Here is a 25167-nt window from a genome sequence, read left to right as displayed (position 1 = left end):
GCAGTGTGATAAGTACTAAAATCCACGTAAAGAGTTTTTAAAAGTTTGAAATTATGAAGATGATGAATAATGTCCCAGAAAGCCCTAACAGAGTTTCATTAATCTGCACGATAAAGCCAAAAGATTAACTTGCCGTTTTCCTTTCTCCGAAAATCAAGCGCGCCCACACTCCCTCATCAGTGGTTGCTCGTTGATGCCTTCGAGGGTGGGAATCTCAGGACCTGTTAATCCAGCAAATCCAATTAAATTTATTCCCTGAACGAAAACCTTCCATGCAGAACTCTCCCTTCTTTCCTTTTCTTCGTCAAGTTTATGACCATTAAGCGAAGAAACCTTGTCATTGAGTCGTATCTCCTATCGGTGAAGCAGCGGAAGCCATGATCATCCCTCTCGTCATTCTTCCGTTGCTGCTCGCGGCGGTCGGCAGCCGCGCCCAGACGGGGTCCGCGGGCAAAGACATATTCATCTTGGCCGGACAGAGCAACATGGCCGGACGAGGAGGCGTCGCCGGAGGGAAGTGGGACGGCAGTGTGCCCCCGGAATGTCAACCCAACCCGGCCATCCTCCGGTTCAGCGCCCAGCAGCAATGGGAGCCCGCCCACGAGCCGCTCCACGCCGACATCGACGTCGGGAAGACGTGCGGCGTGGGTCCGGGAATGTCATTCGCGAACGCGACCCTTAGCGGAGGTTCACGTATAGGCTCGGTGGGTCTGGTGCCGTGCGCGGTGGGAGGGACGAAGATCGCGAGGTGGGCCCGGGGGAGTGATCTGTATAATCGTATGGTGGGGAGGGCGAAGGCGGCGCTCGGAGAAGGTGGGACCATCAGGGCGCTTCTTTGGTACCAGGGGGAGAGCGACACGGTTGTGCTCGGTGATGCCGATTCGTACCGGGGGCACATGGAGGATCTCATACGGAACGTCCGAAGTGATCTCGGCTTGCAGGATCTTCCGGTTATCCAGGTGGGAACGTAGTCCCCGGACTCTTTTTCCAGTTTCCTAATCAATTGACGGTCCTTTTAAATAATAAATTACTATTCATTATCGTATTCAAAATTCACAGGTAGCTCTTGCGTCGGGAGAGGGGTCCTATGTGGAGAAAGTGAGAGCAGCTCAACTGGGAATCAGTCTTCCCGGAGTCGTGACAGTTGATGCCAAAGGGCTATCGCTGGGTCAAGATCACTTGCATTTAACGACTTCTGCTCAAGTGCAGGTGGGGAAGATGATCGCTGATGCCTTCCTCGGAAATTTTGCAGTTTGAGTAGTTTGATTTATTAGGGTAGGTTAAAAGGATCCATTTTAAAGTATAATAAAGTTGGGTTTTCATTTGCTGTACGAAAGCCTTTTCTTCTCACCCACCGGTGACCGCCCGGCGGCCACCCCGCTTCATCCTCTCTGCACTAGCCGCCTTCTCAATTTTGTGCCGTATAATAAAAGTCACTCCACCCTCCAAACGGGCCCACCCACCAAACCCTTAGGCCTTTTATTTTTTATTTTGTCAAAATATTATTTATATTTATAATAAGAAATATGCAACCTATCAAATTTATTTAAATTATAAAAATAAATATTAAATATTAATTTATTAATTTATAATGGTGGTTTTCTTTTATTGTACGGACGTCGTAAAGTGGGCGCCAAGTCAGCAAAGGGCGTAGTGAGAGTGGAAATATCATCTCTCTCCTATAAAATATAAAATCTTGCGCTCGAGGTCGTATTGTGTCTCCTCTACCTCGACTTTCCAGCTCTCCGCGCTCATGGCGGCGTCTACTCCTTCGAATCTCTTTTCGGCCGCTTCGCTGAAAACACAATCTCTCCGCCTCTCGCTCCCGCGCCGCTTTTTTGCTGTACCTCGTCGGGCCCACACCTCGCCCTCTTTCGTTGTCCTCGCCGTCGGTGCTAAGCCCACCATTCTAGTGACGGAGAAGCTCGGACAAGCCGGGGTCGAGCTGCTCAAGGAGTTCGCCAATGTTGATTGCTCCTATAATCTTACCCAGGAAGAGCTGTGCACCAAGATCTCCCTCTGTGATGCGCTGGTCGTCCGTAGTGGGACCAAGGTTGGGAAGGAGGTGTTTGAGTCGTCCGGTGGTCGGCTTAAGGTCGTGGGTAGGGCTGGAGTTGGGATCGATAACGTGGATCTCTCGGCGGCCACCGAACACGGGTGTCTCGTTGTCAATGCCCCCACTGCGAACACTGTAGCTGCCGCCGAGCATGCCATTGCGCTTGTTACTGCCTTGGCGCGCAACATAGCGCAGGCGGATGCGTCGCTTAAAGCTGGTGAGTCCCGATCTGGTTCGTTTGGCTTTTTCTTTTTTTGAAATATCTCTTAGATTCAGCGATATATATGAAAAAGTTCATTTTTTTCTTTCTTTTTTGTACGTTGTCATGTTCAACCTCTCATTCTTATTCCCTCGGTTTTTCTTTATATGATTACTTGTTTTGTTGTTTTTCTCCTAACTTATGCTGAAGTGCTTTCTGGTTGCAAAAAAAAAAAAAGGGTTCCTAGGAGATGTTTCCTTTTCTAATTTTGCTTATGATGCTAAAAAGGGCAAAAAGTTAGAGCTACTTCAGTGTTGCTGAAGGAGTTTGAGATTGATCATTGACTGTGCTCTAAATTCATTTCCGTGCTTCTTTCTTCCATATGCTCTGCTATTGCTTATTCTGAATACACATTTGGGGGGGACTTGGCGGGTTTTGGCTGATGCATGAATTGAATTGCAGATGTTCAAGAGTTTTCTCCTTTATCTCTCTTTCATTCCCGTCCTTCTTCTCTATTTTTCTGTTGCTTTGAGGACCAGTAAGTGAGCAAAAAATTGTGGCTCAGGTTACTGACATACTGTGGTTGAAGGCACTAAAACACGCTTTCTGATTTATGTGAACCTGAGAAGGAGGTTGTGTAATTCTTATGTCTTGTTTTTCCATGTAATTGATATCCTCTGTCCATTTGATTCTGTTAAAATTTGAGTTTTTTTTTTTTTTTAGTTGTGTAATTCTGATGTCTTGTTTTGCCATGTAATTGATATCCTGTGTCCATTTGATTCTGTTAAAATTTGAGTTTTTTTTTTTTTTGAGTTGTCGCTTTCATTTAATAGATATTTAGTGTTTGTTGCAGCTTTTTCGTGAATTAGAACTCCGAAGACACGAACTTAGTTCTCCTTGAACTTTGTTTTTCTTTCTATTTCTCCTGGTGTGCTTTGGTAGGTACAAGTAATATTTCTGTTATGGTGAGAACAATTTGCCAGTTTCATGACTTTGTTGTTATTACAGGTAAATGGCTGAGAACCAAGTATGTTGGAGTATCTCTGGTTGGGAAAACAGTTTCTATCATGGGATTTGGAAAGGTTGGAACAGAAGTTGCTCGGAGAGCCAAGGGCCTGGGCATGCATGTGATTTCACATGATCCTTATGCCCCTGCAGAGCGAGCTCGTGCAATAGGTGCAGAGCTTGTATCCTTTGATGAAGCCATATCACGTGCTGACTTCATCTCCTTGCATATGCCCCTCACCGCTGCTACCTCTAAGATTTTCAATGATGAAGCTTTTGCAAAGATGAAGAAAGGAGTAAGAATTGTGAATGTGGCTCGAGGTGGGGTGATTGATGAAGAAGCTCTAGTGAGAGCCCTTGACTCAGGAATTGTTGCTCAGGTTTCTTCTCTAGTTTTTTTCCTCACACATCATTTCATGATGCTTCTGTTTAGCAATTTTTGCTTGATTAAAAATGTGGAAAAACATTGGCTAATTTGTCATTTGGTTGAGCAGGCAGCACTTGATGTCTTCACAGAAGAACCACCAGCTAAAGACAGTAAACTGGTGCTGCATGAAAACGTAACTGTGACACCTCATCTTGGGGCCAGTACAATTGAAGCTCAGGTCTTTTATATCTTTCTTTTTTTCTTGTTCTGGTTTATAGATTTCCCTGTGTGTTTTTAGCAATGGTAGAATGCTTAAACTTTGTCTAATAATATAGTAATGCACTTTACTGTTTTCCAGGAAGGAGTGGCAATAGAAATTGCTGAAGCTGTTGTGGGGGCCCTGAAAGGAGAACTTGCAGCCACTGCAGTAAATGCACCTATGGTTCCTGCAGAGGTATTTTTCAAATTGATTTAGTTTCTTCTGCATTGGTCCTGAAAACATGATGTGGTATAGTAATTGGGGGCGCACAAGCGAGTGATGAAAACCATTAACCCAACGGTCGACATGGTTCACTACCTCATCCTCTCTGAAGCAGCACATAATTCATAAAATTTGTGTTATTTGGGCTCTGGACTGCTTTTTATATCAAAGAGTATGAAGTCTTTTACCACTTGATATCTATATTTAGTAGCATCTTTGGATCCTTTCAACTGTGTTGGCATCTGAATTTAGTGGGGCAGTGTAGTCTTCCTGGCTGCAGTTCCGACTTTTTCAGGTTCAGAAAAATTGGATATTCTGTAGGATAGGATCCTTGTTAGTTTCACCTATCAAACCTCTTGTGCCATGTAATTCAACACTTCTGAACTGTTTAACTGACTAGCTTCTGAAGTCATGGTGTGTGTTTTTCAACTTCTGTATCTCGTATGCTTGTTATACATGCAGGTCTTAGCAGAGCTTGCACCTTTTGTTGAACTCTCAGAGAAACTTGGCAGATTGGCCGTCCAATTGGTAGCTGGTGGCAGCGGCGTCAAGTCTGTAAAAGTCACCTATGCATCTGCACGTGGCCCAGATGATCTTGACACAAGACTGCTACGAGCCATGATCACCAAGGGTTTGATTGAACCTATCTCCAGCGTGTTTGTTAATTTGGTGAATGCTGATTTTACTGCCAAGCAGAGAGGTCTTCGAATAGCTGAGGAACGAATAGTTTTGGATGGTTCCCCTGAAAACCCACTGGAATACATCCAAGTCCAGATTGCAAATGTGGAGTCTAAATTTGCTAGTGCTATCTCAGAGGCAGGGGAAATCACAGTGGAGGGAAGAGTGAAGGATGGAATACCCCACCTGACGAAGGTGGGAACCTTTGAAGTGGACGTGAGCTTAGAAGGCAGTATTATCCTGTGCAGACAGGTCGACCAGCCAGGTATGATTGGCACAGTAGGTAGTATTTTGGGTGAGGAGAATGTTAATGTGAGCTTCATGAGTGTGGGGAGAATAGCCCCTCGAAAGCATGCAGTAATGGCTATCGGTGTTGATGACGAACCTAGTAAGGAAGCCCTCAAGAAAATTGGCGATATTCCTGCCATTGAAGAGTTTGTTTACCTAAACTTATAGTGTGGTCTTTACTCCCATCTATTTTTGTAGTTTTCTGCACTTTTTTTCTCTCATCAGGGAAGAACCCAGTATTGTTCTTTGATACCATAGGCTTGAGGCAGGCAGTAGTTAGTAACAGACAAGATTTTGGAGGTTGGTCTTCAATGAAGTTGAGTGAATAATAGTTATTTGATGGTTTTGTTACATGAGTATCCCTTCTATCCATCCAGTAACGGAAAACTATAGATTGAGGTGATGTCTGAATTTGGGGATTGTTCCCTTGAAGTAGCGGCTTTTATAATGGAAATAGTAATTTAGTCCATTTGGTAGTCCTTTCGTGTTGTCAGCTGCCCCTAGGAGAAATTGAGCACCTTTTTTACCCCTAAATTTCTAAAGTCCAATCATACCTGAAATTTGATCGAGAATTACAACATCTAACCTGCCATGTTTGAAAAAAAGGTAACATCTAAGAAGACTAATTGAAAATACCCTTTTACTGTTTCCTTCTCCAGTAAACGTACACCAAGTTAACAAAAGAAAGCACAATATTGAGAAACAAAAAAAAAAAAAAAAAAGAGAGCCATGGACGTACCCAAGAAACCGTCCTAGCAAATGAATAACATCCATCAGAATAATTGCTATGGAGTGTTTATTAAAAGATCCTTTACCCAGACAGCTACTGTTCCTGTAGTTCCTCTATCCTTGAAGCTACCATCTATCAAGGAGATGTCTCAAATAGCCCCTAAAGCTCATTTATCAGAGACAGTAGTAGCACAATCTATTCAGGGTAGAGTTTTACCTCGTTGACCCACCTTTCTATCTAAACAACTGATGGTTCTTCCCAAAAAATTGCAGAGGATGAAAATCCACAGATAGTCACATGAGCCAGCAGCCACCATCAGTTTAGGCGCAAATGTAAGCAAAAATGACTATCTAAGAACCAGAAAGGAAAGGAACCTGAGCTAAAGTAGGGAGTGAGTCTAGCAGGTGGAAATTTTTTTCTGCTAAATATGCAACAATACCAGCAGCATAACCCGCAAAGGCAAATCCACTCACCTGTACAACAGCAAAATATTTTCTAGTCAAGAATATATAGAAAGAATTACGGATTGTAACATTGTCGCAAAATTTTGAAAGCATTACAAGAATTACCTTCCGAAAGTACCAAAAGAAGTTAATTTTCTCCATACCCATAAATGCAACTCCAGCAGCAGAGCCAATAACAAGCATAGAGCCTCCAGTCCCAGCGCAAAATGAAACCAGTTGCCAAAACTCAGAATCTGGTGGGAACGAGGTTAAATCATACATACCAATTGCTGCTGCAACCAATGGAACATTGTCTATAACGGCTGATACAACACCTATTGCACTTGCAATCAAATCAGGATTTGGGATATGTGCATCCAGGTAATTTGCCAGTTCCCTCAAAATCCCAGCAGCCTCGAGGCTAAAAACAAAAAAATTGTTTCAGCAAGTTGAGAAAGAAGAAAATAGTTCTATTAGTAAAGTTGATGTCATTTTCAGTTTGGTGACAAGGTCGCCCTTCTTGAATGCAAACATAAACCACCATATTAGACAAGTCAAAGCCAAACTAATATTGACATATGGCATTCAAGCTCCTAAACTGGCAGGCAGAAGGAAAGCTGATTCGGAGTTGATTTTATATGAACAAGATCATGGGCAGGTAGGACTGAGTTTTTGTGAAAGCCTCCAATTCGCAGGCCAGGTGGTCATGAAATATGGGGACTATTTATAGTTTAGGCAAAAGTAGAAGAAGTTGGTATGAGTGTTTCATTAATAGGAGATGTAGGCCAAGCACCCTAAGAAGGAAGAGAAGTGAGGCCAGAAATGGTTTGTCCCCTCACATACAGGAAACAGAAGAAGGATACCGAGGCCAGGAAGATGAAACAAATTGCAGATACTATAAGGCCATTGATACATAGTCAAGTAAAAACAAATGCACCACTGTTGCTTAGCCTCTGGTAATTTTAAGATCAAAATCAAAATATAACATTCTTGATGAAAAGATCCATTGTAGATCAAAACTTTACACAGAAACAGAAAGAGAAATTCTAGGGACAATTATGCAGAAAGCTAAACGTACCTACTCACAGACAACAAAATCCCAAGGAAAAAAAGGGCTCCTTGTGTATCAATCCGAGACAAAGCTTGCGGTACTTTCAACCTTTGCCTCTCAGATTCCCCATAGTGGATTGCATCAGTCAAGATCCAAAGAACTCCTAGTCCAAGCAGCATACCCATAAAAGGAGGAAGGCCTGTTACAGCCTTAAATACCGGAACAAATATCAGAGCACCAATGCCTACAGCAAAAACTAGCTGTCCTCGTGGTGCCATTTGCTCAGAAGCCAACACGTCGGAGGATTCCTGCGCCTTCCCATTTACTTCACTGCATGTAAACAAAAATATAAAATTGGAAATGGGTCATGTTGCAGTACAGTATAAACCTTTGAGAGTCCAAAAATAAGTAAATATTCATATTGGTGATACCTAGTAAGAGACATGAGGGCCAATGGGACTGCCAGAGAAAGAACACAAGGAATAAATAAGGCCTGCAAAGACAAGCATGATACATGTATGAAGCTCCACATTTCATTCCATACAATGGCAACAGCTATTTTACCCCCAGAAAAGCAGCAAAATTCACAAAAAAGTAAGCTAAGGAGCTTCAAGAGGTACCAATATGCACTATGCTAGAAAATGAAATAGATTAAAATCCAAAAAAAGGAATACTCAACATTCAAGACACGTGAAATGACACGACTTCACCATCATCACGGGTTACAGAAGAGCTACAAGTTAGAGGCCACTATTGCATTCACTTGGAAATATTCTTACATTAATTTGTCAAGATGCAACAAAATCAACAAAGGAATGGAAGCCTATTCTTTTGATGGCACAGGTTATGGACCTTTAGTTCATGAAATGAACAGCTGCAACTGTGTTTTCACCGGCTCAAAAGAGATGGATAGTCCTGATTAAGTGAAGCTAAGATCTAGTAAGCAAGATCCACTTTGTGCTCTCTTTATAGAATAGCTAAGAAGAGACACTAACCAGAAAGTTTGAGGTTCTACCACTGTTCCTTAGCATTGAAAGTATATAACAAGGCCAAAGTTTAGCACCACCTTGTTGGAAGAGAGAACAGGGCAATAGGTAACCCGAAGTAAAGAAAAAAGACAAATTTATAAAGAAAATCTCACAAAAAGATGAAAATATGCCATCTGCAGTTAATAGTTGAATTTTTCAGAATAATAAAATAAAAACAGGAGTAACAAGGAGGTCTATAATGAAGCCTAGCAGTATACTAAATTATAAACACAGAACAGCATTCTCCACCACTTCAGAAGAACGTGCAATCAGATAGTTTGGGAAATGAAAAATAAAAAATTGACGAGTAATAAATAACTCCTACCAGAATGCCATTCCATTTCATTTTCAACTAAAAAATAGTCACACTAATTTTATCAGCATAAATGGATTGAGATGTGGACTACTCGTGCCACCATAGGGAAAATCATTTTCATTGTGACCATCTTTCCTAACGAAAAAAGTACTCTTAGACTGGCTCTCTTGCGTTTGTGCCTTCTCAGTTTATTTTTTCCATTGTTTCCTATTGGAGCAATAGGAAACTGATTTTATTAAACGTTTTAATAGGTCGTGGGACAAGAGGAATTGAGGAAAAAACTTAACTATCCTCTTAAACTGGCACGAACACAATAAAATTTTTGGTCAGCCAGAAAATCTTCGATTTGCAGCTTTTATGTATGCTTTCCAATTGGTACAAACACACCCTAGGAGAACCAGAAAAAGAAGAAAGACAAGGAGAAAAAATATTGAAGAAAGAGATGAGAGCTGTAAATGAGAAAGAGGACAATAAATCTCAATATTGTGGTTCAACATATCTCTCTACTTCTGTTTGATTAACTTAATTGAGTCACACAAATGCCCCTTTGGCAAATAAACAAACAAATGCTCTATAAGTAATAAGACAAACTACCATTAAAACACTTTCATATGCGACAACAGGGATTGCTCACTGTTAGTCAAATTGCAAATAGACTTGTTAGTAGTCCCATAGTAGCTGCAGGATTGAAGGCATCTTAACATCAGCAAGTAGAACCAGCAATTTATCAAGTTATCTGATGCAGTAGGTCATAAGGTAAAAGATCTAGCTGAAGAATATCTAAGGAAAAGAGGTTACCCCAAAATGACCCATATTACTAAAAAGGAAGGAAGGAAGAGGGAAACTCCATATAAAGAGGCCTGAAATTCATATTTGGGCTCAAGTTTCAAGAATAGAAAGTCCTAAATTAGAAAGCCTCTCTAAGATGCAATTTCTTGTTTCAAGCTTGCTGAAATTAGAAGTTTTATTGGACAGGTAATGACAGGTAACTTCTTGTTTCTTTGGGAATCATCGCTTGGTAGCAACTTATAATTCTGGTCAAGAGCTTCAATTAGAAAGTTTCTTCAAGTACTAGTTTCTATTTTGAGTTTTTTTTCTCCAGCAAGCAGAACTAGATTTAGTCTTAATTTTTTTTTGAGAAGAATGGACAACTAGGAGTTTCCTACTTTGTTGATTTGTATGCAAAAAAAAAGGCCTCCATATGTAACACAAATCAATATTTTTTTATTGAATAAAGTTCTGGTTTTTGTCCTCTTTTGGATGCACTTATCCTCTGTGTCTTCTTATCCGTTTGTTCTCAATAGCCACAAAATGCTACTTTCTACCTTTCAAATTTTACCCACCAAACTTGAATTCAGATTGTGGTTTTTTAGTTGTAACTGAAATCTAGGTTACCCAAACTCTAGAGGAAGCAATCAACTGTATTTTTCTTTGAATCTAAACCATTGTGCTGCATCAATTGGTATCAAAGTTTGTGCTTAAGTCAAGGAAATTGTTGTTCTCGTTCCTGCACTGAAAATATTGAGGCAAATCAAGGCACAATCACTCGTAAAAAACTCCAAAAAAGCTCAAAAGAAGTTATCAGTGAAAACGCCCAGCAAGCCTGACTTGATACTGGTAAAAAGAGACATTAAAGGGTAGTTAGGTAATATTCTAGGAGGTTGTGTCTAATTTTATTTCATAGTTCTAATTTCCTATGTTACAAGCTTTACCTAGTGGTCAAGGCTAGAAAATTAGGTTGTCTTGGTCTCCACATCTGTTGAGGAGACTCCTGTCTACTTTTTGTAACTTGTTTTTATTCTCCCACTCGTTGAGCCTATTTTCTCTCACATGATTTCTCTCTTTCTCTCTTGGTTCCCTCTCTTTTCTCTTTTATTCTTGCAATTTTTCACATGGTATGTAAGTAGGAGGTGTCTTGACAGGAAGAAAGAGAAGATGATGGAGAAGAAGAAAGGGAAGAAAAACATAAAGCTTAAAAAAAAAGTTTAAGTTATTTCTCTGCTTTTAATCTTTAAGTCAGTCTCAGTCTCTCGTTTATTAGTTTCAAGTTCATGTTCTATTGCGATGTCCTTGGTTTCTTCATATGTTAAAGGTCCTCCCTAAGTTAATGATTTTCTTCTTAAGCTTGTTGTTGAGTCTCCTTCTCCATTAGAGTGTGTCAAGTTTGTTGTTCATAACGTTTGTGCAAGTATAAGTTTGCTAAACACTGCAAGTCTTTTGTTACAATTGGTGCATGAAGGTGCTACTTTCTAGCGTTGATATTAGAAGATAATTGCAAGTTTTTTTTGGGAGTCTTCAGTCTTCTTTTTCTTGAACATGGTTGTCCCTTCTTCTTGTTGCTGTTTCTACTCTCTTCTCTAAATATTGTACCAAAATCTTGAGAAAAATTAAAAAGAAGATCGTGGAATGAGGAATGAGTTCTTTTTTATTCTTTGTCTAAATTCCAAAAGAAGGTTCATCTAGCTACAATTGTGGAGCACAGAACACTACAATTGTGGTGAAGCCTATAGTGATGTCTGGAGTTGGCTTCTAGTGAAGCTATTAGATTGAGCCCAGTTTCATTCCAAAATGACTAGCCACTTAAGAGGCTCATTATTCAACATTATAACCAAATACTATTTCTTAACACTTTTCATTACGGGACTTTTTCCCAAACAATCCTACTCCACATTCCCCCTCACATTTACTTTTACACATACCAGTCCGCGCAAACTCACAACGGAGCATATAACACATAGACTCCGACTTACCTAATGGAGCCCACAACATACAAAACTTGGGGAGCACAAATTGATCCTCAGCCCATGCACACATCCTACTTTGCTACTACTTTTGAGTTGGACCGAGTTTCACCCCAAAATGACTAACACTTTTAAGACTAGCTCAACCTTATAACTCAATACTATTTTCTTTACACTTTTCAATGTGGGAGTTATTCCCACTCAACCAAAGCCTTTAAAATTTGCCAAGAATGGAGGTGATATGTTTATCAGAATTGTTGTCATAGTCAAGCTTTTTCTAAACATCTAAATAAGGGGAGAATGCATAAAGAAGAATTTGTGAAATGGCCACGTGCAAGATCAAGTGGAAACTAAAGATTTGTAAGTTGATTGCTTCATTGAAGACCTAAATATGAATATATATATATATATATATATATATATATATATTATTTTGATAAACTCATCCTTTTCAGAATTTTTTTTTATGTTATTTTGAGTTTTATCAGCTTTTTCAAAACAAAAAATTATTTTGATAAACTATATAACAAGCTGAAGTAGTAAACTCCAACTCGAGGGAGAGAATGAAAAGTGACATGGTAAGGGCAGTTAAGTATAATTCTAGAAGGTTGTGTATTTTTTTATTTCCTAGTTTAATTTCCTACCTTATTAGCTTTCCTAGGTGGTTAAGGCTAGATACATAGATTGTTTTGGTCTCAACTTGTGCAGAGGAGATTACTTTTTTTTTTATAACTCATTTTATTATAAATAAAGAGTTACACGAGGGGAGAGGTATTCTTTCTTTTTTCTCCCACTCGATGCACCATTTCTATCTCACATGATTTCCTCTCTTTCTTTCTCGGTTCCCTCTCTTTCCTAATTCTTGCAATTTCTCATAGATTTCCTCTCTTTCTTTCTCAGTTCCTTCTCTTTCCTAATTCTTGCAATTTCTCATAATACTTCAATGACTTTCAAAGCTTTACAAAGTTGAAAATTCTCAAGTGGGAGATTGAATCAGTAGAGTAAGTCCTCAACTATCCAAGTTACCCATCATCAATGAAGTGCTCACATCAAGTTGTTTTATGAGCAAAGTCATGATGATAATTTTACTGAAAATGAGTCCCAAGATAAAGTACCAAATAGGATTCTGGTTTAAAGTGGAGATTCCCAAATCCAATGGTGGACAAGAATGATTATCTAGATCGGACAAATGTCATTGACAATGTGTTCAAAATCAAAAAAATTTGGTCTGAAGTCAAAGTTCTCATGATTGCAAGCAAAAATTATGGGAAAAAACAGTCGCTTGGTGGCAAGTTCTAACTATAAATTGAAAATAAATTTTCCAAGATGAAGTTCAAACATAGGAACACATGAAGGAGCTTATGAATGACAAATTTTTTCTTTCACTTATCGACGAACCATGATTGAGAGGTTTAACAAACTCACTCAAGGTAACAATTCTATTTACGAATATACTGAAAATTTTCATAAGTATATTGCTTGACACAGAGTTTGAGAAAAATTAATAGGTTATAAAGTTGAGCAATATGCCTCTTAAGTGGCTAATCATTTTGGGATGGAACCAAATTCAATCCAACAAAAAGCAATTGTTAGTACATGATTATGGAAGTTCAAAAAGGGTAACATTCTTTACTGTTGATGATATGGAGAAAGAAGAAAATTATGATAAAATGTGGAGGAAGAAATCTAAAAAAAGAATTGGAACTCACAAGAGACTTTCTAATTTAGGACTTTCTATTCTTGGAACTTGAACCCAAAATAAGAAATTCAAGCCTCTTTAAATTAAGCATCTTTCTACTTCTTCTTTCATAAACATGGGTGATTTTCGGGTGATATCTTGTCCTTGGATATTTTTTAGCTAGATCTTCTATATTATGATGTACTGCATCAGTATCAATGCTCATTCATGCCTAATTTTGTTTATGATTTGTTGCATGTATCTTTTTTCTGCATCACTGCATGTTTATCTGTTTGTTTTATGGGGCCTGATATGAAAAAGGACCCATTTTCCCAGCCTATACTATTGAGCACGGACTTGAGAGGGGGTGCTAATGTGTGAATATTTTTTTGGTGGATGGGTGGAGGGGGGTTGAAAGATCTGTAAACTTTATTAAGCAAAAAAAAGCAAAGCAGCCATCCCCATAGCAGAGATGAATATGTTTAGAAAAGAAGTGTTTTTTTAAGTGCTCATGTTAAGTTTGACGGTCATATCATATGACTAATGAGTAGTTGTAGACAAATTTGCAACCTTAGACTAAAGCAGGAAGTTTTATATTCCCATACAAACAAAGTTCAAGTACTGCTCAAAACTTTAAAGTTATCAGCAGACATTTGTTGGCAATTCAAGATTTTCCTTCTCTTTGGCACATTTTAGCAATGCTTATGCTTATATCTTGTTATTCTTTTCTAAAATGCTTATATCTTGTTTTTCTTTTCTAAGACGAGCGATGCTTTTATTATCATATTTTCAGCCTTTTCTCTTCCCTTCAACCAAAGCTACAGTTGAACAAACAAATAATCATTACTGTTGAAAATGAAGACAATTAATGATTACAAGCTACAGATTATATATACAAATAAAAATTTCAAGAGTAACTCTTGACAAAACTCTAAACAAGATTACTAAACAACTGAACAGTCAAACACTTTCAATTTGATATGGAAGTTCTAGTTAAAATAGGACATTTTTTGCTATTGTGATGTGAAGATAATATTAAAACTGAGCATCCTTCACTGGTTATAGCCACATAATACTGAAAATTTAAGGATATTTTGCATTCTGAGTTTCTATTAGAGGATGACATAATTAGACATATCTTTGATCAGTTCTGGAAAAAGTAAACAGATGAGCACATCAGCAAATAAAGTGAACATAATGAGTAGCAGTACCAAACATTATGACTCGAAAATCAGTTTGAGTAGAGAAAGCAGAGAACCTTTATTATATTCAATGTGGTGATCTGTCCGTGTATCCACAACATTGTTGTGGTAACATCACCAATTGGGGTCCATGCACCACCAGCATTCGCTGCTATCACGACAACTGCTCCCAGAAATCTATGGAAATTAAATCACAGGCTGAAGTGAGCACCAATATGCAATCACACCAGATAATCTTTTATGCATCCGTCACATGTATTGATGAAACAAGCTAAGAAAGGCACAAAAAAAATTCAGCACTTTGTGTAACAACCATACATGCATCAAGTCTGAGTTCTTAAATTTCTGTTCACCAATTCAACACATTTATGCTGCATATTTTGCACTCATCAAACCAAAGTTCTAGTTCTGAAAATGAAAACGGAAAGGCTGATAAGTAGCCAAAGCACTTGGGCCTTTCATAAAAAAACTCTGTTGTTGTGTCGGATTACTCATACAATAGCTTAACAATTTTAGATATTTTTAATCCAAAGCATAAGTAGCCAAAGCACTCAGGCGTTACTGCCTAATGAAATCTATTGTTGATTTGGATTACTCACACATTAGTTTAACAATTTTAGATATTTTTAATCCAAAGCATAAGTAGCCAAAGCACTCAGGCGTTACTGCCTAATGAAATCTATTGTTGATTTGGATTACTCAGACATTAGTTTAACAATTTTAAATATTTTTTTTATCCAAAGTATTAGTGTGTAGTTGTAAGCTAAAGCAGCCAAGTTTGGAGCTGAAATCAAATCTAAAGTTATAGACTTTGAGAAACGATTCTTTGCACTAAAAAATCCAATTGAAAAATGCCAAACTAATGTTGGGACAAGAAGAAATTTCTCATTAAATTTTCCTTGGTATTTCTGTTTACTTTTCAATTCATTATGAACTACTGAGGGTAACAAAATATTGTTCTCGCATCCAATCTTCTCCTTTATAATAGATGCATCTATTCAGCTATCACCTGAAAGTGCTCTTTTAATTAAGGATCGACCACTCTAGAAGTGCAATTAGGAAAAATATATGTATAAATGTATTTTTTTTTTTTAATGGCAAAGAGTTTACTAAAAGAAGCCAAAAAGCCAAAGAGAGGGAAGAGCCCACAACAAACAAAAACACAAAAGACGAGATAAGTAAAGAAACGAAGAATACATAGATTGCAAAGAAACAATGGAAACAAAACTATGATTATAGAATAAGTAATTAGTCAGGCCCAAAGAGGCACAGAAAGAACTATGTAAAATTATGTGATAAATACACACAGAAAGAAGAGAGAGAGAGAGAAGAAGAAGCCAGGTCATCCGAAAATATATGTGAGACAACTGCAATATGGCAGTCCACAAATATGGAGAAACCATCAACTGCAAGGAATTCTGGAGCAAGTAATGTTCCTATATTAGAGATATAGAAAAGTTGCAATACGGAGAAATGTACAAGTCATTTTGGTCTCTGAACGCATTTGTAAGTCTCTATTATCTTTAAAAATTGGTTTTTAAGAGATTCTTAAAAATTATGAATAAATTAAATATTTTGAACATCCCTAATTGGAGCCACCACTAGGCTACAAGATTTTAGGTATTCCTCAATTTTTTTCTTCTTTTACATTCCTACTTTTTGTTTAGATCTGTTGATTCTGCTTACAGTGAGATATGAATCCAAGACCTTGCATCAACATACATTGAAAAACCATCGTACCAAGGGCTGAGTCCGGCTGACCAACCAGTGATCATTATGTTCACTTCTTTGTACAAAATGGAACTCTACAAGTTCCTAGGACTTTCAGCCATCTTCTAATCACCTTCCCTTCTGTGATGACATAGACCTAAGATAGCTGGGTGGGGCTCCGAAGATTTCGATGATTGATTACATCACAAAATAGACTCCTCAAACCAGAATGAAGTATGGAAATGTCAGTAAACTGATAAACTGATACTTGAATTATGGCTATCAAGGTATGAGAAAAGAAAATACAAAATACATTTGAAATTAAGAATATTTTAAATATTTTTTTAATAGATTGTTTTTATAGAAAATTAATAATTTTTTAAATCCATTAACAAGAAAAAGGAAAAATGAAAAGAATTAATGAGAAACATACTTCCTGTATTCAGAGGGACGTACTAGCTTCCGCAGCAAAGACACCATGACAATTGTGGATGTTAAGTTGTCCAGGATAGAACTGAGGAAGAAGGTCACAAAACCAACCTGTGAATTATCCAACTCCATGGGTCAAACCATATGCAATTTCTAAAATATGTGCAAAGAAGAAACTAATTACTGAGAACAAGCAGAAAACAGCAGACAAGTCATGAAGCAAGGATCCAAGATACAGCAAGTAATCCAAGATAGGATAAGCTTCCTCCCGAAAATTAAGAAGAGATGGGTGATATCATCTTATGATTGATAAAAAAATTCTTCTTTTAACTATTTAGTACTTGGACACACACCTGAATTACGAGTGGGTACCCCAATTCTTTCACTGTTTGAGGAACTTGAATAGTTACAGAAACGGAATTTAATTGATTGATTCAGCTATCAATATTTGTAAATGAAAGAAAATCAGCTGAATTTGACATAAAGCATGAATGGAGAGGAAATAAGTAAAATATTTTTCCAAAAAAATAGTGGCAGAAAGATCTAATTGGTATTAAGCATCTAGAGCAGTTAACAGAGAAGGGTTTCAGATCCCTTTTTGCACCACTATCCTGTTCCATAGACTTAGACTATTCCTGTTTCCACAGAACTATTTCAATAACACTTCCTGACATAAAGAAACATAAGAAAAAACACAAGAGCAATGCAAATTAATGTATGAAGACGAAGCAAAAGAATAACAAGAGTGAAAACATGAGGGGAAAAAGAAAAAGAAAAGAAAAGGAAAGAGAAGGAAATGCTTGTAAATAAAAGAGGAAGAGAGAGACCAGAGTAACATTAGAGTACTAACTGTTTGTTGGGAGGATCAATAAAACCCCAATCTGCCAAGTTGAAGTTCAAATGGCCCATATAGCTAAAATAGTAAGCAGATCCTTATCCAAGAGACATGATGAATCTAAAATTTTTGTTGAATAACAATCAATTGTTGCTGGTCTTGTTGCAATTTAAATTAGAGGTCTGCTGAATTTCTCCATATAACTCTCTCTTTTCTCTTTGTTTATAATATAATCCACTTACATTCTATGAAGCAAAAGGGTTTATAAACAGGTATAGACAATATGAATGTAACAGAGCAGAAAAAACATGATTTTTATTTGTCTGACTAAAACTGAAAAATAATTAAGAAATAGATTACCCACCACCCACAGTAGAGTCTGTGGATTCCGAGTTCTTATGTTGTCAGTGACCAGCTTAAAACCTTGGTGAGCATCAACTATCTCTACTATGGTCATAGCACCAAGCAAGAAAAACACTATTTCGCTAACCTCAGCAGAAGCATGAGTTAATTCACTCACGGCTATATCAGTTGAAGGAGCCTGGCACAGATGAACAACATAAAAAAATGTTAGAAAATGTTATCAGCAAGCTAAGAGCAAAATAACAAGATGTAATAAATAACAGATGAGAGAAAATGTTGGAAAAGAAAACAACAGAAAAAGGTATTGTTCAGATATTTACAAAGAAATCTATGTATGTCAAGAATCAGCATTGCCTTTAACAGGCATTTTAACATGGTTTAAAAATAAAAATATAATATAATATAAAATGCCCGAGTCTGGACATACTTGTGTGTAATTATAGTTTAAGCATTGCCCTCAATGACCACACTTATTTAAAAGATTGAGAATGATGAACTCAGAGACACATGACTTGGGAAAATTCTTTAGAGGCAGAAAGTTAAAAGTGTTAAAACTTTTTTCACAAGTCTTGCTTGTCAGATTTACAAACTGAATGTGAATACTGGTAAATTTTATGTTTTTCATTATTTAATAAGAACTAAAAAACCTTGAGACCCAACACTTCTAACAGATCGTGTTTCCTTATTTATTCATAGATGAACATAAAAATAAAAAAAATAGATGAATCATACTCCAATACTTCGAATGACCCACAAAGAAACAGCCATCAACAGTCCAACTCCACTTTTGTTGAATGCCAACGATTCTTCAAAAATTATTCCAGCATATCCTAAAGCGAAAACCAAAGCCATTGCAATATCCTGTACCAGAAGATACTTCCAATCAAACGACTTTAATGTTTGTTGCATATCTGCATATGGATGAGGGTAACAAATAGGTCCACTCAGAGAATATATAGTCGATAAATAGTTTGGTATTAAAATAATCTATGAAGGAAAGCCTTGCCCACCTGATTGGCAGCTACCCAAGAATGATTAATGGCCACAGCTCCCATGGTAGTTGCAGCAAGGATAGTGAGAACCTTTAATAAATCAGTTTTGGGCTGGTAGTTAGCTTCAAAATCCTGTGAGCTCATTTCATCAACTGAACATAAGGGATCACATGTACCAGGTCTTGATATCAGTTCCTAATGCAATGCCAACAGTAACAAGTACACAGTGAGTATGAAATGGTCAACCACCAAAAATTATTCATAATATATAAAATTCAACTTATGAATTCTGTAACCGGTTCCAAATTAAAACAAGCTTATAAACCAAAAGAAAAGTGTAGGACATGACTTAGTAAAGCATGCAACAATGCCACTGGATGACAGACAGGCAGCTGTTTACATAACACAACAACTTTAGCAATGTGATCAGTGCTGCTACTTTTTTGATACAGGACATGCTGCTTCTTCCCATGTCTTTTAGTAGGGATTTGAGTGGGAGTCAAAACAGTAAAAAGAGGCTGTACCCTCTTGCTTGGGAGCTTCCTAGTTTCGATGTCCTTTTAATGATGAAGTAAGAACATTCGGGTAGGAGTTCCCTCTTTGAGATTAATTATTTAGTTTGATTTGGATTAGTAATTTTGAGTATGAGTTATTTTATTTAGTGTAAAGTAGATTCCAATTAACTTTGTCAGAGGATTATTTAAAGAGAATGGAAGGGCTGGACAGGCATGGTTGCTCGCTAATCCTCTATGTTTCAATTGTATGTCTTCTTCTCCAATGACTTTACTCTTTGCCCTCTCCTGTGTTCTACTGACTCTAACACCAAACTTTTAATCCTGGGGTCAAGTATTGTAACATCATTGCTGCCTAACCTACTTTTTCTGGTACAGGACATGCTGCTTCTTCCCATATCCTTCCTTTTCTTCTCATTTATATGAGCACTTTTGAAAAAAACAGCCAGGTATTTTAATGAGCACCAACATCCACCTCCGTCATTTTTTGTAGTAGAACAAGATGGTGTCCACCTAATAGGGAGTATATCTATGTGAACGGTGAGGTTAACACCCAATGTCTGATTGAATCTATTGACAGTTAATGTCCTTAGTTTCCAGAGATCATGATGTACTCCTGCTATGCTTTGATCTCTTTTGATCACTCCACCGCTCTGATGAGTACAACTCTCACAATCTCAAATCAACCGCATTAATGACTAAGCCACTTCAAAGGAAATCACTCTTTGGTTGAGCTCAGAGCCATCTTTTTCATGAAAAGGTTAAAAATTGCCGAGCGTAAATGGACTTTGAAGGATATTCTCTGATCATACTAAACCGTAAATGCCAACCTCCAACTTGAAGATAAGGGACTGGAATAAGTCTTTCCCGATTCCAGAGAATTGGAGTTTCTCCATCAAGTGGCAAGGCAGTAAAAATAGGGTAAGAGAGTAAAAACTGATTAACTAAAGAGTGTGATTTATCAGACAAACAAGCCACTTCACTCTCCCAGGGCGCTGCTGTTGTTTCACTATTTCTTGACGAAGGGCTTGAGCCTATAACTCAATGACGAGGAACCCTGGGACTTCAGAATTCATTCCGATTCATATAAATTTATACATAAGCAAATAGGAATCAATTCAACCACAGCAAAGAGAGAAATGTCCAAGCGAGAACAACCTCGTTGAACTTAACGGTATCATTTACATCGGAACTGGGTTGCATGGACGCAGAGCTCTTGGCTTTCTCTTCGGCTCTCGCAAGCACCAACTTTCGCCGCCATTTGTGGAGATTGTAGGACGACGCCAGCTGTTGCGAAGAGGGAGGACATGTGACGCTTAAAGATGGAGAAGCAGAAAATGAAGAAGACCAGTGTCTGCAACCAAGGCGACATTGGAAATTGGAGATGCGATAAGGGAATGAAGTTGTCACCATTTTTTGTCTGGAAAAAAAAGTGCCTGTGGTTTTTCTTGTGCAGGGGGGCAAAGAGATATCCGTACCGGATACTGGAATATGGATTTAAGTCGGAGCTCAGAGGGGTTTCACAAGAAAATTGCAGGACAAAATCAAGAAAATACCGATCACTATCCACTGGATATTAAGAAAATACGGATCACTACAGAAATGTTTCTGTTTTCTGGATATTAAGGATTAAGTGTCGCTGCCAGCGGGCAGAGAAACGCCGGGGGATAGCGTGAGCACGGGCTGGGTTTTACCGAAACCTGAACCGACCCTCGATCCTTGAAAGCCGAACCTATTTTTTTTTAATTTTTTTAAAAAAATACAAGTTTTAAAGTGCTACTATAATAATTTTAAAAATTATTAATTGTTATTAATTGTCTTTTAATTGAAATTAAAATATCATATTTAGTCATTTATGTGAAAATAACTATGTAAATTGCACTAATTTAAACATAATAATATATTATTTATTATATTAAATTAATAATTGTGTTAATTCAAATAAGTGAAATAAAAATTGGCCTTTATTATAGTCTAATATATTTACAGCTTTGATTATTGTCTAATAAACTTATAGCCTTAATTATAGTCTAATATATTTAAATAAATTAATACAATAACTTATATATTTATCTTAAATTTTTAACTAATATAGTTAATAAAAAATTAATTAATATATTTTTATAATTATTTTTCATGTCCTTGAATATTTTGAAATATTTTGTAATTTATCATTATTTAAAATAATTTAAATGATTTTTCTATTTAAAATAATGTGAAATACATTTTACAATAAATATACTTAAATAATTTAATTTTATTAATTAAATATATAAATAATATCCAAATTGGTTTCAATGTAATTTTAACTATTGAAGCTTAATAATTATCATATTTATTAATTTAATATTTACCCTATATTATATTTACAATAATTTATTTATTATTCTTCAATATAATTAACAATAAATACCAATTAAATGATAATTAAATTAATAATTAATTTTATAAAATTTAAATAATTTACATGAAATATATTTATGAGACATTCTCTAAATTAGGGGCATTTTTGTGATTCTATAAATGATAATGGGCGCAGTGTAATTTAATTCCTTTGCGGGCCCCTTTTTTCTCTGTTTCTCTGACATAGGCCATTTTTGAAAGTTTAAACAGGAACCTAGCGTCCCGCTTCCGCATTTGAAATCGCCCTCAGCCCTCTGTCCCCTTTTCAGAATTCTTCCTCTCTTCCACCAGTCTCTGAGATGGCGACCAACATCGGCATGATGGATTCTGCTTATTTCGTAGGTCGGACGGAGATCCTCGCGTGGATCAACTCCACTCTCCAACTAAATATCTCAAAAGTTGAAGAGGTAAGCTCTGTTAAAAGTTTTCCCCATTCTCTGGAGGAGAGATCTGCCATGTTCCTTTTTTCTCTTCGTTGATCATTGATGGATTAATGAAAAGGGTATTTGGTTTAATGCAGGCGGCTTCTGGTGCGATCCAGTGTCAGTTGATGGATGCGGTCCACCCAGGGATTGTTCCGATGCACAAAGTCAATTTTGACGCCAAGAGCGAGTATGAGATGATCCAGAACTATAAAGTCCTCCAAGATGTCTTCAATAAACTCAAAATCACCAAGGTCAGTTTACATCTTTTTTTTTTTTTACTTTGATTCTCTAGACTAGGGTGTATAGATCCGGGTTTTTGGTTTAAATACTGATTGTTTCTTTGGATGTCTTCTTTGCGTTCGGGATTCAGCATATTGAGGTGAACAAGCTTGTAAAAGGAAGGCCCCTTGATAACTTGGAATTCATGCAGTGGATGAAGCGGTACTGTGATTCAGTCAATGGTGGGCAAATGCATTGGTAAACTCTATAAATCATTGACTTGCGGTTTTGTTATCTCTGTTTTTCTTTTCTTTTCAAGACTTTTCAGCTTGAACTAATTCCTCTTTATTTTTTCTTTCATTTTGTAATTTTCTTGTCCTGAAATTCTTGGAAGTGTTTTCTTCCTTTTTTCATCAGTCAGGTTGAAATAGAGATAAGCGCATTTAGACATTAGAGATTAACAAATATTGATGTCAGTCTGTCACCCTGACTTGAGTAAAAAAAGATGTGATTTTTTATCACCTTATTCGAACTCTAAGGTGGGGGAATTTGGAGCGTAGTTTGTTAGCAGAACTTAGTACCTTCTTCATAAAAAATAAAAAAACTTAGTACCTTCTTCATGTATTTCTCAAGAAAGTGGTATAGCGTTGAAAAGTACATAACTCTTGTTTCTTAAATCACTCAGATTTGATGAAGGAATTCTTAAATATTGTATCTTTTTTTCCATTCACTGGTCATTTTTGAGGCAGCAGAAATGTTATTTTCTGATGCAATTATAGCACTATTATTACATGTTCTTTTTATGTGAATTGATTGAATTTTCAATTGCATTTATCAACTTAATAGAGTAGAGATTTTCAGTATGAGTCGCAGAATGTTGACAGTTTAATATTGTGCATTCAGCTACAACCCCTTGGAAAGAAGGGAAGCTTGTAAAGGAGGAAAAGAAGCAAGCAAGAAAACTGCGCCTACTCAAGCGTCATCAAGGTCTTCTGCTACCATCACCAGCAGCAGCAGCAGCAGAACCCATTCATCGAATACCTCAAGAAAAACTGATTCGATTTCTAGCAATCCCCCGAACCCATCAGTTAAGAGCTTAAAACCTGCTGTCAATGGTGGGCCTGCTTATGATGAACAGGTGATACGAAAAACAAGATACATAAAACACGCATAAACATTTCGTAAATCAGACATCTGAGTTGTTTCTTGTGAAGTACAGATCACCCAGCTGAAACTTTACGTAGATAGCCTTGAAAAGGAAAGAGATTTTTACTTCGCCAAGTTGAGGGATGTCGAGATCTTGTGTCAGTCACCCGAGCTCGAAGGTTTACCTGTAAGGACTGTGCGGACTTACTTTGTCTTCTCCATTCAGTTGGCTATGATTGGATCCCATTTTGTTAATTTTGCCCCCTCTTTCACAGGTAGTTGCTGCTATCCAGAGGATACTATATGTCACAGATGATAACCCAGCAGTGTTAGCCGAAGCCCAGGCGATGATCACTCAGCAGGCAAAGCAAGAGGAGCACCTTAGTCCTGTTTCCGAAATAGTTGAGGACAAACCGAAGGTGGAAACTCAGAAGAGAAAAAATATCCAAACTTTTGAGGTTGATGTAGCAGCTATCTCTACATTGTCCCCGAGGCAGAGGCTTTCTGATGTCTCGGATGTTCATCATAATGGCTCGCCACTGACGACTTGCTGATCCTCCCTTTTTGAGCATGCTAAAGGATATTATCCCACCATATCATGTGTACTTCATCTGATTTTTAACCTTTGGCCCGACATTTTAGAATTTTTTTTTCCTATAGTTCTAGGGTTCTTGATTCCTTTCATGTTGATTTCCGTTTTGAGTACCTAATCATAAGTTGCTCTCCTATTTACTTCAGGAGGAATGATACAACTGGGTCGATGGCTGGGCTTGGGGTCCTGTTTGCTACTTGCTTGACGCTGTAATCTTAGGATTCATCAACTCGTTGATAACAGGAGTCATCCAGTTGTATAAAGTTATACTGCAGTCTTTCTGATCTCATAAGGAAGTGCCATGTCCTTCAATGGTACATTTGTATCCATCCACAGTATATTTTTAAAAATACTGGAAGAATCACAGTATATTTTGTTGCAGACCCTTCAATTATTTTTCATGTTATGTTTCTTTTCATTGAAATTACAGTGCTTCTCTTTTAGTCTTTTTTTATCTACTACTGCATCAAACGATATACTTCCATTCATGTAATGAAACTTTTATGTAGTTCTTTTGAATTTTCACAAAGTTATTTCTAGTTACAGGAAATGATTCTGGTCTGCAGAGGCTTCTGGATAGTTTAGTTATGCAATGAAGCCTTCCTTAATGGAACAGCTTACAAGGGTAATCACAAGGGTATAGCTATATTATGAGGTGTGGTGGTGTGAGGGACAAGGGGCCCCCTCCCTCCTCTCCCTTCCCTTATTTTAGAAAGTTATTGTCAAAGGTATAGTTAAAATTTGTTGAGATATCAACCGGGCTGGTCTTTGTATAAGGTTCTATTGCGCCTCTTACTAAAGTCTCGAGGTTTTAGCGCAATTGGTTTCAACATGGTATTAGAGCAGGTCAGTGATGAGTTTGAATCCCGCTCCCCCCGCCGAATTTACACGGGTTGTCCCCGTGCGGGGGAGTGTTGAGATATTGACCGGGCCGGTCCTTGTATAAAGTTCTGTTGCGCCTTTTATTAATGCCTCAAGGTTTTAGCGCAACTAGTTTTAACAAAATTTGAGAGTATAGTTGGATTGATAGAGGATAATAGTAAGTGATATTCAATTGCAACTACCATATAAAGTTGATAAAGTGAGATTCTTGTTCAACAACTCATGTTAGAATAATAAAATAGGTAAAATGTTTATAATAAAATATTTTTTAATATATAACACCACATTACAATGTAAAAAACTAGTAAAATGACACAAAAATGGGTTCTTAGAAAAATATTATAATAGTTAAAGAAATTTACTAGGGTTGAATCCAATATCTATCATACGAAAAGA

General features: G+C 37.3%; 4 protein-coding genes across 8 annotated transcripts; 3 read left to right on the top strand and 1 right to left on the bottom strand.

Moving 5' to 3' along the window:
* The first annotated feature begins 300 nt into the window (after nucleotides 1-300).
* On the top strand, nucleotides 301-1723 carry LOC137954038 (probable carbohydrate esterase At4g34215). 2 transcript variants are annotated; one of them, XM_068801625.1, is made up of 3 exons: nucleotides 301-959; nucleotides 1060-1209; nucleotides 1628-1723. In XM_068801625.1, the coding sequence occupies exons 1-3, from the start codon at nucleotides 378-380 to the stop codon at nucleotides 1652-1654; spliced, it is 759 nt and encodes a 252-aa protein (XP_068657726.1). In that variant the 5' UTR covers nucleotides 301-377; the 3' UTR covers nucleotides 1655-1723. The 2 variants fall into 2 exon arrangements, with proteins under 2 accessions (XP_068657726.1, XP_068657725.1); XM_068801624.1 differs by lacking the exon at nucleotides 1628-1723 and having other exon boundaries at nucleotides 1060-1305.
* LOC137954036 (D-3-phosphoglycerate dehydrogenase 3, chloroplastic-like) lies at nucleotides 1705-5425 on the top strand. The gene is made up of 5 exons (XM_068801620.1): nucleotides 1705-2273; nucleotides 3264-3640; nucleotides 3755-3865; nucleotides 3986-4081; nucleotides 4571-5425. The coding sequence occupies exons 1-5, from the start codon at nucleotides 1754-1756 to the stop codon at nucleotides 5240-5242; spliced, it is 1776 nt and encodes a 591-aa protein (XP_068657721.1). The 5' UTR covers nucleotides 1705-1753; the 3' UTR covers nucleotides 5243-5425.
* A 281-nt stretch (nucleotides 5426-5706) lies between these two features.
* Nucleotides 5707-20683, bottom strand: LOC137954037 (sodium/proton antiporter 1). 3 transcript variants are annotated; one of them, XM_068801623.1, is made up of 11 exons: nucleotides 20515-20683; nucleotides 20263-20391; nucleotides 18611-18787; nucleotides 18333-18461; nucleotides 17602-17778; nucleotides 16407-16513; nucleotides 14320-14440; nucleotides 7730-7791; nucleotides 7326-7628; nucleotides 6374-6668; nucleotides 5707-6277 (listed from the first exon to the last, which is right to left on the bottom strand). In XM_068801623.1, the coding sequence occupies exons 1-11, from the start codon at nucleotides 20515-20517 to the stop codon at nucleotides 6155-6157; spliced, it is 1626 nt and encodes a 541-aa protein (XP_068657724.1). In that variant the 5' UTR covers nucleotides 20518-20683; the 3' UTR covers nucleotides 5707-6154. The 3 variants fall into 3 exon arrangements, with proteins under 3 accessions (XP_068657724.1, XP_068657722.1, XP_068657723.1); XM_068801621.1 differs by having other exon boundaries at nucleotides 20263-20683; XM_068801622.1 differs by lacking the exon at nucleotides 7730-7791 and having other exon boundaries at nucleotides 7326-7612; nucleotides 20263-20683.
* A 1079-nt stretch (nucleotides 20684-21762) lies between these two features.
* LOC137953419 (microtubule-associated protein RP/EB family member 1C-like) lies at nucleotides 21763-24358 on the top strand. 2 transcript variants are annotated; one of them, XM_068800820.1, is made up of 7 exons: nucleotides 21763-21914; nucleotides 22028-22183; nucleotides 22303-22409; nucleotides 23055-23289; nucleotides 23371-23484; nucleotides 23573-23716; nucleotides 24036-24358. In XM_068800820.1, exons 1-7 carry the CDS (start codon nucleotides 21807-21809, stop codon nucleotides 24042-24044), a joined length of 873 nt encoding a protein of 290 aa, XP_068656921.1. In that variant the 5' UTR covers nucleotides 21763-21806; the 3' UTR covers nucleotides 24045-24358. The 2 variants fall into 2 exon arrangements, with proteins under 2 accessions (XP_068656921.1, XP_068656920.1); XM_068800819.1 differs by having other exon boundaries at nucleotides 23573-23899.
* Nucleotides 24359-25167: the final 809 nt, after the last annotated feature.

Source organism: Aristolochia californica, unplaced genomic scaffold (genome assembly GCF_029961685.1).
Source record: "Aristolochia californica isolate CCGP_79_NKW_82.1479 unplaced genomic scaffold, dmAriCali1.0.hap1 SCAF_16, whole genome shotgun sequence".
Classification (NCBI taxonomy): domain Eukaryota; kingdom Viridiplantae; phylum Streptophyta; class Magnoliopsida; order Piperales; family Aristolochiaceae; genus Aristolochia; species Aristolochia californica.
This window is presented reverse-complemented; position numbering and strand designations above follow the sequence as displayed.

Coding starts and splice junctions, on each gene's coding strand:
- LOC137954038 (XM_068801624.1), top strand. CDS start 378: ATGATCATCCCTCTCGTCATTCTTCCGTTGCTGCTCGCGGCGGTCGGC. Junction 960..1,059: donor AGGATCTTCCGGTTATCCAG/GTGGGAACGTAG, acceptor CAAAATTCACAG/GTAGCTCTTGCGTCGGGAGA.
- LOC137954036 (XM_068801620.1), top strand. CDS start 1,754: ATGGCGGCGTCTACTCCTTCGAATCTCTTTTCGGCCGCTTCGCTGAAA. Junction 3,641..3,754: donor ACTCAGGAATTGTTGCTCAG/GTTTCTTCTCTA, acceptor TTGGTTGAGCAG/GCAGCACTTGATGTCTTCAC. Junction 3,866..3,985: donor CCAGTACAATTGAAGCTCAG/GTCTTTTATATC, acceptor ACTGTTTTCCAG/GAAGGAGTGGCAATAGAAAT.
- LOC137954037 (XM_068801621.1), bottom strand. CDS start 20,517: ATGGTGACAACTTCATTCCCTTATCGCATCTCCAATTTCCAATGTCGC. Junction 14,441..16,406: donor CGTCCCTCTGAATACAGGAA/GTATGTTTCTCA, acceptor TAATTTCCATAG/ATTTCTGGGAGCAGTTGTCG. Junction 6,669..7,325: donor ATTTTGTTGTCTGTGAGTAG/GTACGTTTAGCT, acceptor TTTTGTTTTTAG/CCTCGAGGCTGCTGGGATTT.
- LOC137953419 (XM_068800819.1), top strand. CDS start 21,807: ATGGCGACCAACATCGGCATGATGGATTCTGCTTATTTCGTAGGTCGG. Junction 22,184..22,302: donor ATAAACTCAAAATCACCAAG/GTCAGTTTACAT, acceptor TTCGGGATTCAG/CATATTGAGGTGAACAAGCT. Junction 23,290..23,370: donor GGCCTGCTTATGATGAACAG/GTGATACGAAAA, acceptor TGTGAAGTACAG/ATCACCCAGCTGAAACTTTA.